General features: G+C 35.2%; 1 protein-coding gene across 1 annotated transcript; it reads left to right on the forward strand.

Moving 5' to 3' along the window:
- Positions 1 to 1733: 1733 nt before the first annotated feature.
- LOC145813482 (lectin 9-like) lies at positions 1734 to 2999 on the forward strand. The gene is made up of 3 exons (XM_082908941.1): positions 1734 to 1904; positions 1994 to 2489; positions 2782 to 2999. The coding sequence occupies exons 1-3, from the start codon at positions 1734 to 1736 to the stop codon at positions 2997 to 2999; spliced, it is 885 nt and encodes a 294-aa protein (XP_082765067.1).
- Positions 3000 to 15570: the final 12571 nt, after the last annotated feature.

Consider the following 15570-nt stretch of genomic DNA (forward strand, 5'->3'; position numbering starts at 1 on the left):
TTGACAATCAACTTCCAAACCAAATTAAAATTTTCCATTATCAATTTCTGAATAAAACACATTCGTTAGACATTGTATTCCCGAACCGACCTGTTGTTATTTTTTTGGACATTGTCAACCTAATCCAAAAAACGATTGAAATTGGTAAAAAATTATAAAACTTTAAACAAACTTATGAAAAGCTACGAAAATGAGTAAAATAAAATTAATATATTTATTGAATTAAACACAAACCTAGAATGATATTGAATGGAGTGTTACAATAGGGAAGATTGAATTAAAAACAAGCTGCACTTTTTCAACCGTCAACAATGTACAAACGGCACCATGTTTTTTTTTTTTTAACGGCACCATGTTTGAGTGTGTACATTGTTTAGGATTTGAATGTGCGCACTATGTTTTGGGTTTGTATAAGATGTGTATACAATTTTACAATTACGGCATATTTGGAATAAAAAATGTATGGATTGAGCAAAATTAAGGTTTTGTTTGGTTTGTACCTAGAGATACAATTTTTGATAAAAATCTCAAAAATTTGTTTGGTTAAATAATTTTGAAAAAAAAAAATCCAAAATTACTTTTCTTTACCCATGAATCAATCATTTTTTCTCACTTCCCTCTCTTTCTCTCACAATCTACACATCAATCAATCGTTTTTTTTCTCTCACACACATTTATTCAACTATATAAAAAAAATTAAATTAAATTAAATTAAATTAACCCAAACTCCAAAACTCAAACTATTCTCAAATTATACAACCAAACAAATTTTCAAATTTTGTAAACTTTTAAAAAAAATTACTTTCAAAATTATTTCACAAATACAAACCAAACATGGCCTAAATATTTATAATATTTTTACATGTGTGAATTGAGAAGAATGTACACAAAGTGAAAATAATGTGTACCGGTGTGGGAAGGGAGATTGGATTGCTTTGGTGATGATTTGGGAGGGAAGATTGATAGTCCGAAGGGTGTAGTAATCCCCCTCTGTAAGGGGATTAGTTTGACTGGATTTTGATTGGGATTAGGAAAATAGTGAGCTGATTGAGTCTATTTTATATAAAAATTATTTTGTAATTTTTTTTACCAAGTACACCTGTTTGTTTTAATAATTGTTTTAATTTTTTTAATATAGACATAATTTATTTATTTATTTTATATAAAAATAATTTAACAATCGCATCTCTAACCATCTCCCACACTATCATCAAAACACACATACTTTTACTTAATCCCCTCACTAACAATTTTCACATTAATAATATCTTCACTAACAATCACATCTAACGTAATCCACCAAACAAACGTGACCTAAAACTATTCTCAAAATATACAATTAAACAAATTTTCAAATTTTATAAACTTTTTCTAAAAAATTACTTCTCAAAATTATTTCACAAATAAAAACCAAACATGGCTAAAATATTTATAATATTTTTAAGTGTACGAATTGAAAACGATGTACACAGAATGGAAATAATGTGTAGAACTAAGTTCCCAACGATCCGTATTAAGAGCCAATCTCAAGAATGTCGGTGTAATTTATCCAAACATCTATATAACAAAAACAGTAGTCTACATGCATGGATTTGATGTCATACCTTTCTCGTTCAAAAACAGGGAATACCCACTTTGACCAAATCACAAGATTTCAAACAATATACCCCAAATTGAATACACTTTTCCTCATCTACATACTTCCAATCCCATAAATTTTCTCGATCACAACAATGGCTTTCCAATCACACATTCAGCTTTCTTGTCTCTCAATTATCACATTTTACATTCTTCTCGCAACTCCTTGTGCAACTGCACTAAACTTCAATATCGCCAAAATCGGTCCCAAAAATCTCAACGTTGACATAACCACCAATGGAGACTCTTACATCTCCTCCAATGGCGTCCACCTCGCAGCTGACAAGTACGATACCAACTTAAATTACAAAGCCGGCAAATCTACCTACATCAAACCGCTTCACCTCTATGACAGTGTTATTCCGGCAAGTTGAACGACTTCACCACCTATTTCTCCTTCGTGATTGATTCGGATGGAAGTTCAACTTTTGGAGATGGGCTTGTATTCTTCCTTGAACCTTCCAATTCTAGCAGCACCGCAGACACCACTACAGGCGGTGCCATTGGGCTTCCAATCGATCCGTCGACATTGAAAGCCACTAGCCCATTTGTCGTTGTGGAGTTTGACACCTTTCAGAATTCTTGGGATCCACAAAGCATCACTCCTGCTACTCATCTTGGAATCAATATCAACTTTATTCAGTCTAATGTGACTAAAGTATGGTACAATAACATAGTTCATGGGATAAAAAATCATGCCGTGATTAGTTATCGCTCTGAGTCGAAAAAATTGCGTGTTGTTGTCCCTAGCACTATCAATAATGCCATAGTCATACACGACCCTTCTTTCAAGGTTGATCTAAAGGACTACTTGTCAGAATGGGTTACAATCAGCTTCTCGGCTGGAACTGGTGCGTGTATTGAAAAAAATATTGTTAAGTCATGGAAATTTAATTCAGGTTTTTAAATTTGAGAAAAACAAAGTAAATGTTACAGCTCTAAGGGCATAAGATAATCTTAGCATTAAATAAGGTATACTAGCTATCAATGAATAATTGGAATAATTGTTATTATTCCTTAGATGGATATATACATTTCTATTTGGTATAATATGTTATGGATGCATCTTATAATACGATTTTGTAATATTTTATCAGATTGTGGATGTTCTATTGTGTTGTGTATAAATGAAATAGATATAAGGTAGTAAAATGATCCACCTGATAAAACAACTGCACGAGTCAAAGCCAGCCATGCCTAGCTACAGAGTAGCAGCAGCTTCAGTTGCAACTGCAGCTCAATCACACAGCAGCAGCAGCTGCAGCTGTAGCTGCAGCTCAATCATAGAGCAGCAGCTGCTCAATCACACAGCAGTGGTAGATATAGAGCAGCAACAGTTCTATCAAAGCTGCATCCTATAGCAGCTCCAGCTTCAGCTCCAGAGTTCAATAAAGCCTGCAGTTATTAATCTGTTAGAACTATAGTTAGCTTATTGTAAGCTTGGTTAGGTTAGGTAGTTAAGATTAGGCAGTTAGATTAGTGATCTTCTGTATATCTTATGTCTATATAAGGCATAAAGATCTTCTGTATAATTCATTGAATGAAATAAATCTGAAATTCTTTACCACCAAATTTTTTATTTAAAAAAATAAAATTATAATCTACGCAATCTTACAGCCTCAATAATGTCATTCCAATATTTTCTATCATCGACAATTACCTAAAGAAACACTCATCGAAGCTTCTATACTCTTTCCCCCCCCCCCCAAAAAAGAAACACTTACTAAAAGCTTCTATACTCAATTTTTATTTTAAAGTCAAAGGAATTGACAACAACATAGGTGAAATGGCAAACAATGTGGTGGGAGAATTTTTGACTTCAAGATGTCATCCAAGACAGGAAGCACTCGTCAACAAGTTATAAATCAAAACCTAAATTACATTTTGCACTTTTGCAGTTTATATTTATCTCATTTTGTTTTTTGATCTTTTAATTATTTTAATCAACCACAAAACTTTGAGTGAAGTAGCAATTTGGACTATTTGCATAATGTCATTTTAAAAACTAACATAATGAGTTACATTTGGCTTCTCGATTTCAATTGGTGTATTTTTTGAAAAAAATGTTGGCAAGGAATGAAAATTTAAATCAAGTTTGTAAATTTGATAGGAAGAAAGGAAATTTTACGCGAACTATATAAACCATAAATCATAACAGTAAATCTTTAGTCCCAAACCTTCACTCTCCCACCTAGGCTCACTGCTGGCCAGCTGCTGCCAATGGCCATGGCGGGTCGGCTAGCCGTTCTCTGTGTGTGATCACTACAAGAAAATGCATTTTTGCCGACCATTTTTGGCTACCAAAAACAATTTAGTCGCCAAAAGTCACGGAATTGGCTACCAAAAATAATATTAGTCGGCAAAAGTCAACTTTTTAGCTACTAATTTTTTTTAGTAGGGGAATGTTGATTATTAGCGACTAAAAAAAATTTAGTAGCTAAAAATATTACAATTGGCGACTAAAAAAATTTTTAGTAGCTAAACATATCACAGTTGGCGACTAAAAGAAATTTTAGTAGCCGTAGAGGTACCTTTAGCTACTAAATTGTTTGGTAGCCGAATGAAAATAAAAAAATTAATTTTTAATCTTTGGCGACCAAAATTTTGGTCGCCAAATGTTAAGTTTCGGCGACAAAATTCCTTTTTGTCGCTGTAGACCTACTTTTGTCTACTAAATTGTTTGGTAGCCGAATGAAAATAAAAAAATTTAATTTTTAATCTTTGCCGACCAACATTTTGGTCACCAAATGTTCAATTTCGGTGACAAAATTTCTTTTAGTCGCTGTAGACCTACTTTTGGCTACTAAATTTTTTGGTAGCCGAATGAAAATAAAAAAATTAATTTTTAATCTTTACCGACCAAAATTTTGGTCGCCAAATGTTCAGTTTCGGCGACAAAATTCCTTTTAGTCGCTATAGACCAACTTTTGGCTACTAAATTGTTTGGTAGCTGAATGAAAATAAAAAAATTAATTTTTAATCCTTGCCGACCAAAATTTTGGTCGCCAAATGTTCAGTTTCGGCGACAAAATTCCTTTTAGTCACTGTAGACCTACTTTTGGCTACTAAATTGTTTGGTAGCCGAATGAAAATAAAAAATTTAACAAAATAGTTATTTTATTTTATTAACAACAATACCATTAGTCTTCACTTGAAAATTTGACTAAACAAAACAGTTATTTTTATTTTTATTTTTATTTTTATTTTTATGAAGAGGTTGTACACCCACCATCCAAAAATATTAATATCTTATTTTATTTTTTATTATCTCAAAATATTAATTTTAAAAAAAATTAATTATTAAAATAATATGAATTTCTTATTTTGTCCTTTTTTTAAACCCATTAATAATACAAAAAGTACAATTATGACAATTGTTATTTCTAAAAAAATATACTATGAAAAGGTAATTTTGAAAAATTAATATTTTTTAAATGTAATAATTGTATTATAAAAAGAAATTAAATTCTAAAAATAGACTATTATTTTGAGATGGAAGAAGTAGTCGGCTTTCATTTGACGGGTTGAACACATCTTTTAATAATTGGGCCCTCACGCGAAAGGTATGCTAAGATGGGCAACTTGTTATTGTCTGTTTGTCGATAGTTTTACATTGCAAAAATTTAAAGGCATAGTTACAGGTCAGTCTGATGAATTTAATTTTTAATAATAAATTTATTATTTTTAAAAAGTACAATTAAACTATTTATACTTTTTACATCATCATATTTCAATAACACTAATAAATTAAGAATAAATCAAAATTCACAAATAAAAGACAAAATATCCCAATTATTTATCATTTTAATAAAATTTTCAATATTATTACCAGTACTAATGAAATAATCATTTTACAGACACAGAACATATATTTAAAAAGTTCTAAAAAAAATTCATTATCAAAATGAGGGCTAAGTGTGTAAAAAAAATTCACTCATGACTTATGAGTAAATAAATATGATTTGTAAGACTTATTTTTAAATTTAAACTTTCTAAATATTTCTAAATTTTGTAATTTTTTTTTTTCACAAACTGAGTCATAAAACTCCAATAAAGTAAAAAGTATAAACAATAAATAAAATTAAAAAATATTAATTTAACAAGCCTGATCTATTTTTCACATCTCTAAAAAAAATAGCAGCAAATATTTTCACAAAATTTTATCTTAATTTGAAATTCCCTCTCAAATTGGGGATTCCCCCCAAAATTTTGCCCTAACCCTTCTCCGTTTCACATCTCACTCTCACACACAACTCCTTCTCATTCCTCCTCCCTCACGAACGATTTTGTGTAAATCCAAAGTCGCCACCGCCTGAAATCCAAAGTAGCTACCGCCGACTATTACATTCTCACCAGGTAAGTTGGTTTCACTATTACAAAAATAGTTAAAGATCACACTTTGACAAAAAAAACTATCTCACTTTTATTAGAAGTGTGATAAAAAAAAATTCGATTGATGTTTTAATCACACTAAATTAGATTGAGTGTGATAATATTTATTTTTTATGTCACTTTTTAATTAAGTGTGATTATATATATATTTTAATCACACTTCTAATTAAAGTGTGATTATATATACACTACTACAATAATATTTATTTTTAATCACACTTTTTAAATAAGTGTGATTATATATATATACTTTTAATCACACTCCCTAAATATGTGATTGTATAAAACACTTTAATTTGATTTTAAATAAGTGTGATTACGTATATTACTACCATACCCCTCTCTATATGTATGTATGTCTTTATCTTTTTGAGTTATTTTAGGGTTAGGTTCACACTCACATAGACACATCGCCTCTCTCTGCTCTGCTCACACGACTGCTGCTCTCTCATAGCCGACGTCGCTCCTTCCTCACTGACGTCTCCCTTCTCCCTCATCGGCGTCTTCCTTCTCCCTCACCGGCTCTCTCTCTCTCTCAAACCGCTGTACGAAGACGAACCAAAGTTCATTATGATTTTCGCCCCCCAATTAACTCTTTATCTGGTATGATTTGCCTCTCTCCTCTATCAACTCTTCGATTTGCCTCTCCTTCTCACCATTTTCAGCTCACCGATTTCTGCTATTTTCTAAATCTTTCATCTCTATTTGGTAAAACCCTAGCTCTTGATTTATTTTTTATTTTTAAAATGGAATGGATTTCATATGGTTTGATCGATTTTGATTCTTATCTAAATGTTTGAATTCTGCTTTGCTTCAAGGTTAGGTTATGAGCTTAATCACAATCTTATAATTATATATATTTTTGGAACAAATTATTTCTCGGTTCATTTTTGTAGTTATATACATATTCTTTTGCCTCTATTTGTGTCATTTATGTGCATATGTAGAGGTGTAGAGATATATGTGGTAGTTGTGTGAGTCATTACTAATAATTTTTTGTTTTAACTTTGGACATAGTTGGTGATTAGAAAGGATGTAGTTTTGTTGTTCAATGAATGGCAATTCTGTGAAGTGTATGTATTATATTTGGTGGGAGAACAGCTTTGGTTATTTATTAGAGTGCACCAGGGCACCCGAACACTGCTATGTAATTGTTAAATGATCTAATTATTTGTTCAACTAAGTCACCTGTGGGCAGTCCCATAATCATTTTACTTTTTCTCTTACAAATATCACATCTAACTACAAAAAAATCTAATCATCTTCTCAAGCACAAAAATTTTAACCTACTAAAAAATAGCTAAAAACTAAATGGGGTACTAAAATAGCCAACTTCCCAAACACCCACATTATTTGTCAATCCATTCCAGTTATGTCTATTCCTATTGTTTGTCATTAGATTGTCGTTAGAACACTTATTGAGGGGTGATTGTGCAGGATGAATGGGAGAGCAAAATTAAGGGAGCAGGTGGACATGTTCATAATAAGATCAAGAAAGTTATATGGTCTATGTATTGAGTTTTGAATTCTTCTCGTTTATTTGAGATGTGTTTAGGCACTCTTACTTCAAAAATTACATTACAGACACACACTGCTTAGTTGTGAGTGGAGTGCTGGATAATAAAGAGGCTGACATGAGGAAGGAAAGGTAAAGCTGTCCCTAATTACTGGCCTTTAAGTGTAGTTATTTATTAGTCATTTTCTTGACTTGTAGTGGTTTCATTGGAACAGGAGGATGAAAATACCTATCATTAGAGAGGACTATCTGGTTGATTGTGTCAAAAGACCAAAAACTTCCTTTTGATCTATACACAATTGAAGCCATCAGAGAAGAGTCTAGCATGGTCACTTAAAGTGAAACGGCGAAATGCTGTACATGAATCATCTGGCTTGCAAGATTCTGGCCACATCCTTGAGGATGGAAAAAGCATTTACAATACAACTTTGAACATGTCTGACCTTTCAACTAAGTAATTTCTTTTATACTTCTTTTGAAGCATTTTTACCTTAATTATATAAATTGTTGTTGCTTTTTGTGGTTTAAAATCCTTAGTGCTGTGGTCGCCTTACAATTCTCTATTCTCAAAGATGAACTTGAATTACAAAGTCTATGCTATTTACATGGTATTACCTGTGAGCAAGTTGTTTCAAATTTTTTACTTTTAATTATTATATAGTATCTCTCTCTCTCTCTCTCTCTCTCTCTCTCTCTATCTCTCTCTTTCTTTTCTCCCTCTGTTTGTTTGTTTGTTTGTGTGGTGGTTGGGGAGGGGGGGGAATTTCCATAGTTATCCTTTTATTTTCAATGTGACACGGCAATTGAATTGCTAATGCAGTTCAGTGATTTTGAAGTATCTTAAATTTGAAACTCATCTTAATTAAATTAAAAAAAGATTGAGTTTCATGTTTACGAGCTGCATACTCTTTCCAGTGGAAACCTAAATGCTTTGGATGTATTGTGATGGTGCCTGCAAATACACTGGTTTATACTCCTATGGAATTGAGGATTCTCTACAATCACATACTGCATAGAAATGCGACATATGAATCACTTGGTGGGGGGTTACTTTCTAAATTCTGTTTCTACCTCACTTCAATTTGCTTAACTGTAATTTGTTGTGGAATGGACTTATGAATTGATATAATATTTCCTTTTTAGAGCCCTCATTTTCATGTGCTTCATTTTTTGTATTAATAAATCTAAACTTTTGTTTGTTTTTCTCTTTGAAGTTACGATATCCTTTAAATCATTCAAGAGGATAAAGGTTCGGGTTGTTTTGTTTTTTTGCAAATGGGGTCATGTTGGAAACAACAAAATTAGAGGAAGCAAACTTGAAGATATGTCAAAATCAGATGCAATTTGAGAATTCAAACGTCTATTCCTTGAAAAAATTGGGAACTGATGGGAAGCATGGGAAGGGAAGAAACTTGGCAGATTCTTTCCTTTGGACATTGTACTGCTGATTTTATATTCCCAATTTTTTTTTTCTTTTTCCAAATGTTTAAGCTCCCTTATTGGGCCCATATCTAGTATTCTTTTCCTGATGTCAGAATATTTGTTTTTGTAGGATTATGAGGGGTCAATAAAGAGGTGGTCCCTAAGAAGAAAAATATTAACGATGCAGGAAGCCAACTTGCACCCCCATTAGGAGAATTGATGAAGATGCTCTTTAATGCATACAGGTTATAACATATTTACTATTTATTCAATTTACTCTGCATTTTAATTTCTAGAATGTCTTTGCAAGAAATTTTTAACTATTGCAGAGCTACAATGATGGAATTTGAGATCAATATGTCGGAAATGCCACTTGAAAAACTGAGTAAAAGTAATATCCAAAAAGATACTTTTCTCTAGACTCTACTTCTCTTTTAGTAAATCTAAACAATGCCTTTAGTGGAGATGCAGAAGTGATATCATTGTCGTGTTGTCATACTTGTTTGTTTATTTAGCTGATGAAGTTATAATTTCTAATGTGCTTCCTTAATATCTTCTCCAGGTCTTCCTTAATATCGTACTCCTCGCCACTAGGTTGATTTCCATAACTGATTGATTCCTTAATATCTAATGTGTTGTCATACTTTTTTTTTTCTTTTCATTTTTTAATATATGTAATCACAGTTAAAAACTTTTTATTAATTCCTTTGTATATGCTTTTGAACATTTAATTTTTATTTATGAAATATATGATGTTATTTCATTCAATATATGGTTGTGATTCGAAATATATATATAGTATATAGTGTGTATTATATTATTCAAATGTGCGTACAAAACTAATATTGATTATTCTTTAAATATGTTGAATTCTTTTTTTTATCACAGGTTTTATTAGTTATTAATCACACTTAAAAGATATGATCTAAATGTTTTTAATCACACTTAAAAGATGTGATCTAAATATTATTAATCACACTTAAAAGATGAGATGAAATCATTTTTAATGACACTTAAAAAGTGTGATTAAAAATGACCCATTTTATTCACACTCCCAAAGATCACACTTTAATAAAATTTAAAATGTGTGATTAAAAAACATACATCACACAAAAAAAGTGTGATCTTTATCTATATTTGTAGTAGTGTTTCTCTCTCTCTCTCTCTCCAATTTCTAGACGCTATCTATCTCCCTTATCTTCTATATGTTTTTGAATGGGTTTCTAAAATGGGTATATTAATAGAAGGAGTTTGATTTGTAGTTTTTTTTTGGATAATTCCCAAATTCTGCTACCACAACTGCCTCTCCATTGCCGGAAACTGCCGTACGTGCCTTGTCGAGGTCGAGAAGTCGCCCAAGCCCGTCGTTTCTTACACCATGCCCACTCTTCCAGGTTTTCATTTATTTTTTTTACGGATTAGTAATGCCATTTGCTTAATTCATCTGGGTTTTAGTATTTTGTTGGGTTCATTATCTATGGTCTATCATTATTTAGAAAATTTAGATCATAAACTCTGAATTTGGATCATTGGTTTATGTAACAACCCTCACCTTACTCTTGCCATACTTGCATGCCCTCTTGCATGGTCTTGCTGCTTATGTTAATTTAAAGTTTTTATCTTGGCTTGATTTGCTTAAGTTGCTTGCATGATTTTGTTCCTTGCTTAGTGCGTGTGCGTAGCCGAGATCATCTTGAGCTTAGTCCTCCTTTGACCCTTGTACCTAGAACCATCTTGAGGTCTTGTTCAACCCCATTTTCACCTCGGGCATTCTTTGCCGAGATGTTCCGTACTTGAACCTTGTCCGCAGGCAGGTATGGCCTAGGCCGAGATGTGGCGCACCCCGGCCAAGGTGTGGCACAGCTTAGTCAAGTGTCGTCCTCCCTAGCCGATGTTTTTCTATCCTGTTGCTGGATCCTTGTTTAGAGCCGATGTTATCTCTTTGCCGATGTGTCTTGCCCGAGCTTGCTGCATACGATTTGTCAGAGACTTGTCTTGTCTATCAATCACCTTTTTGGAGCTGAACTAACCCGATAATGCCACGTGTCCGAGCTGTTTGTTAAGGCAGCCGACAGACCTTGAAACAAATCATTTCTTGTCTCAAATCTTTGTTTTAGAGAGAGAAGCTCTAGAAAGGAGGAAGAAGAGTTCTTGAGTGAGAGTTGTCTTCCAAGCTTGATCCTTGTGGCTTGAACCGTTAGATCCGAGTTTTGAGGTTAGAATCTTGATCTCCTTTGATTGTTCTTACTGAATACCTAGCTGCATTGCATGATCGGTTTTGTTTTGCATGTCATGCATCGTTTTGAAGTTGGTTTTAGAAAGAGAAAATGGTTTTTCATGTGTTCTTGAACAAAGTCTCATTTTGATCGTAGAGTTTGGAACGAAAACCATGTTTTTGTGTTTGTTCTTGCATGACCTTCTTGAATGGGTACTTAGGTCCATATTTTGAACTCTTGGCATGAAAACTCAGGTTTTTTTTGTAACAAGTTGTGAACTTGCATCCATCTTTCAAATGATCATGTTCTTCATATTCTTCAAAGGAAAACCCAGGTCTTTCCTGACTTTGTTTAACGGGACCTCGGCTTAGCCCTGGACGGTACCCAGTGTGTTTTCGAGAAAACGGGAGCAGTGGTTAAGCTCCCAGCTTGTTTTGTTTTGTCTTTGACTTAGATCTGGCATGAATGCCGAGATCATTTGCATGTGTATAGAGCTTGCTTTGAGAATGTGACTTGCCATGTGATTGTAGGTCCTTGATATTTGCTTTGAGTCTACACCTGAAGAACTAGGTGAGTGGTATTATTGATAAAGCTATGTTATACTTGTTTGATAAATCTTGTTGCCTTATTTGACAAAGTATTTTGTTAGCATGAATAAATAGCTCTTGTTTTGATGTGCCAAGTATACTCCTCGTTTTGATGCCATCTTTGGAAAGGATACGGTCCTTGTTAAATCGGGCTACGGGCCTAAGTAACATAAGTCCCTTGTACTGGAGGACTCTAAACTTTCGCGGTACTAAGTGCACAAGTCCCTTGTATTGGAGGACTCTAAACTTTCGCAATACTCTTGACCAAACGATTACGGATCGTACAGCTTTGGATACTTGTATGATGAATACGGTTCATCCCTTGTTTCGCCGATGTTTTGATATTTGATGATGAATACGGTTCATCCCTTGCTTCGCCGATGTTTTGATATTTGATGATGAATACGGTTCATCCCTTGCTTCGCCGATGTTATGATACTTGACTGATGAATACGGTTCATCCCTTGTTTCGCCGATGTTACGATACTTGACTGATGAATACGGTTCATCCCTTGCTTCGCCGATGTTATGATACTTGACTGATGAATACGGTTCATCCCTTGTTTCACCGATGTTACGATACTTGACTGATGAATACGGTTCATCCCTTGTTTCGCCGATGTTACGATACTTGACTGATGAATACGGTTCATCCCTTGCTTCGCCGATGTTATGATACTTGAATGATGAATACGGTTCATCCCTCGTTTTGCCTATGTCAGTAAACACTTTGGATACTTGTAACGTTTGATTGATGAATACGGTTCATCCCTTGCTTTGCTAAGTTTTGGTGTGTTTCGTTTTGAAGGACCTCGGCTATATTCATGCAAAACCTTTATTTTTAGTACCATTCACTGAGTTTTGTACTCACCCCTCTATATATATGTAGGTGATGAGCAAGACGGCGGCGACGCCTAGATCGTTTGGATGCTTGTTTTGGATTCGTGCTTATGTCGGCTTTACTTTTGTATTTACGTCGGCGATGCCCTGTTTTGCATGTCGGCAAATCTTGAAAATCATGCTTCTTGAATTGTATTAGCTGTATTTGTAAATGTCGGCTCAAGAAGCCTTTTGATCAAGATGTAATATGTATTTTACCTTGCTGTATTTAAGTTGTAAAGTTAATTGGAATGTTTGGCATTGCTTTGATCTACGCACAGCTCTTATGGACCACTTGCATTTGATTTATTGCTTCCGCATTTGTGAGCCCCCTATATTCATACTCTGATTGTGTTAAGTTTTGAAAAGTTGGCCTTCGGTAATGACGGATTACTGGCCATCACGGCGCCAAACTACTAGGGGCGGTTTGGGGTCGTGACAGAATGGTATCAGAGCACAAGTTCCTCGGTATACGTTATTCACACGCTTTGAGTCCTGAAGAGCATAGGATTTCCCTTAGAAAGATGTTAGGGTTGCATCATGGTATTTGTTATTTGAACGAAATGTGCATTGTCTTGATGTGTTTATTTGTTGCTTGCCTATGTGGTTATTTGCTTATTTGCTTAAAAGTCATATTTTGCACGCTCATAGCATCATGAGGAGAGGTAGACCACCGCTTGGCCGAGATCAGCCCGAAGACAGAATGGACAGATTGGAAAGATTAGTTGAAGGTTTGGCCCGCGAGTTGAGGCAAACCAGACAACAGTTCGCGAGTACTACGTCGACTCAGGCCGAGCAGACCAACGGCCGAAATGTAGTTCCACCTCCTCCAGTGCCGCAGGTTCCCCCGCAACCAGCCTTATATGGGGATGGCACGATAGCTTTGATCAGGGAGTTCAAGAAGATGAGACCACCAAGGTTCTCTGGGGGTGTAGAGCCGATGAAGGCTGAAGCATGGGTTTTGGAGATGGAAAAGTTGTTTGAGATCTTCCCTAGCACCGACGCTCAGAAAGTGACGTTGGCAGCGTTCACATTAGATGATGACGCCCGTAGGTGGTGGATGATGGTTAGAGGGAGCAATCCAGATTTGACCTGGACCCGATTCTTAGAGTTGTTCTACAAGAAACATTTTCCCCTAAGTGTTCGAAACCGCAAGGCTACCGAATTTCATACTCTGACGCAAGGCAACAGAACAGTGGCGGAATATGACCGCGCTTTCACTGAATTGGTAAGATTTGTACCTCACATGACCAACGATGAATATATGAAGGCCAGGAAGTTCGAGTGTGGGCTTCGTGGACCGATTCAAGACCGGGTCAACTTGCTGGATATGCCTACTTATGCCGAAGTATTGGACAAAGCCATTCAGGCCGAAGCTAATCTGAACCGATACCAGAGCTCGGGAGAAAACCAGCGAAAGAGGCAGAACTATGACAATCGCCGAGGACAGCTGAACACCAAGAAGAGAACGAACATGGACAGTACTGGTAACCTAAGGCAGGAAGGGAGTGTTAAACCGACGTGTTCGGATTGTGGGAAACAGCATTTCGGGATCTGCCGACGAACGTCTGGAGCCTGTTATGAATGTGGCGAGATGGGCCATTATGTGAGGGATTGCCCCAAAACAAAGACTGATAACAAGAAGAAAAGTGAGAATACCTCGGGTTCCGTTCAGAAGAGAAATGCTGGGAAAGGACAGATGAGACAGGGCAGAGTGTTTGCATTAGTACCAGGAGACACTCAGAATGCTGAGGCAGTGGTGTCAGGTATTTTACTAATTTGCTCCCAAGATGCCTATGTATTGATTGATTCGGGTTCTACTCATTCGTTTATATCTGCTAAGTTTGCCGAGAAAATTAATAGAGAACTAGAGCCCCTTGATTATGTGTTATCTGTGTCTACTCCGTCTGGGAGATCTATGATTGTTGCATCCATTTACAGAGCATGTGTTGTTGTGATTGAGAATGTTGAATTGCTAGTAGATTTAATGCCTCTAGACCTAGCTCATTTTGATATTATACTGGGAATGGACTGGTTAGTTGCAAACGATGCATCTATTAATTGTGTTTCGAAAAGTGTCACACTGAGACCCCCAAACCTAGCCGAGGTTATTTTCCAGGGTAAAGGGATAGTGCCCCCACCATACTTGATTTCGTCCATTAAGGCCTGTAAGTTAATTCAGAAGGGGTGTCGAGGTTACTTGTGTAGTATACTGAGTGATCAGAATGGAAATGTTAACTTAGCCGACATCCCGATTGTTAGTGATTTCCCCGACGTCTTTCCGGATGAATTGCCTGGCCACTTGACCGATAGAGAAATAGAGTTTACGGTCGATATTATATCGGGAACGCAGCCGATCTCCAAACCACCTTATAGAATGGCCCCCGCTGAACTTAGAGAATTGAAACTGCAATTGCAAGAGTTGTTAGATAAGGGATTTATTAGGCCGAGCACTTCACCATGGGGAGCACCTGTTTTATTTGTTAAGAAGAAGGATGGCACACTCCGTCTTTGTATTGATTATAGAGAACTCAATAAAGTCACCATTAAGAACAAGTACCCGTTACCTAGAATTGATGATTTGCTTGATCAGTTACAAGGAGCACGAGTCTTTTCTAAGATCGACCTTCGGTCTGGTTACCATCAGCTTAAAGTTAAAGCCGAAGATGTTGAGAAGACTGCTTTTCGAACAAGATATGGCCACTACGAGTTTTTAGTAATGCCTTTTGGAGTGACCAATGCCCCTGCTGCATTTATGGATTTAATGAACCGAATCTTCAAACCATATTTAGATGAATTTGTAGTTGTTTTCATTGATGATATATTGATATATTCCAAGAGTAATGTTGAACATGAAAACCATTTGAGACTTGCCTTACAGATTTTGAGAGAACGGAAAATGTATGCGAAGTTTAACAAG

Source organism: Camellia sinensis, chromosome 2 (genome assembly GCF_055761805.1).
Source record: "Camellia sinensis isolate YWXY chromosome 2, ASM5576180v1, whole genome shotgun sequence".
Taxonomy (NCBI): Eukaryota; Viridiplantae; Streptophyta; class Magnoliopsida; order Ericales; family Theaceae; genus Camellia; species Camellia sinensis.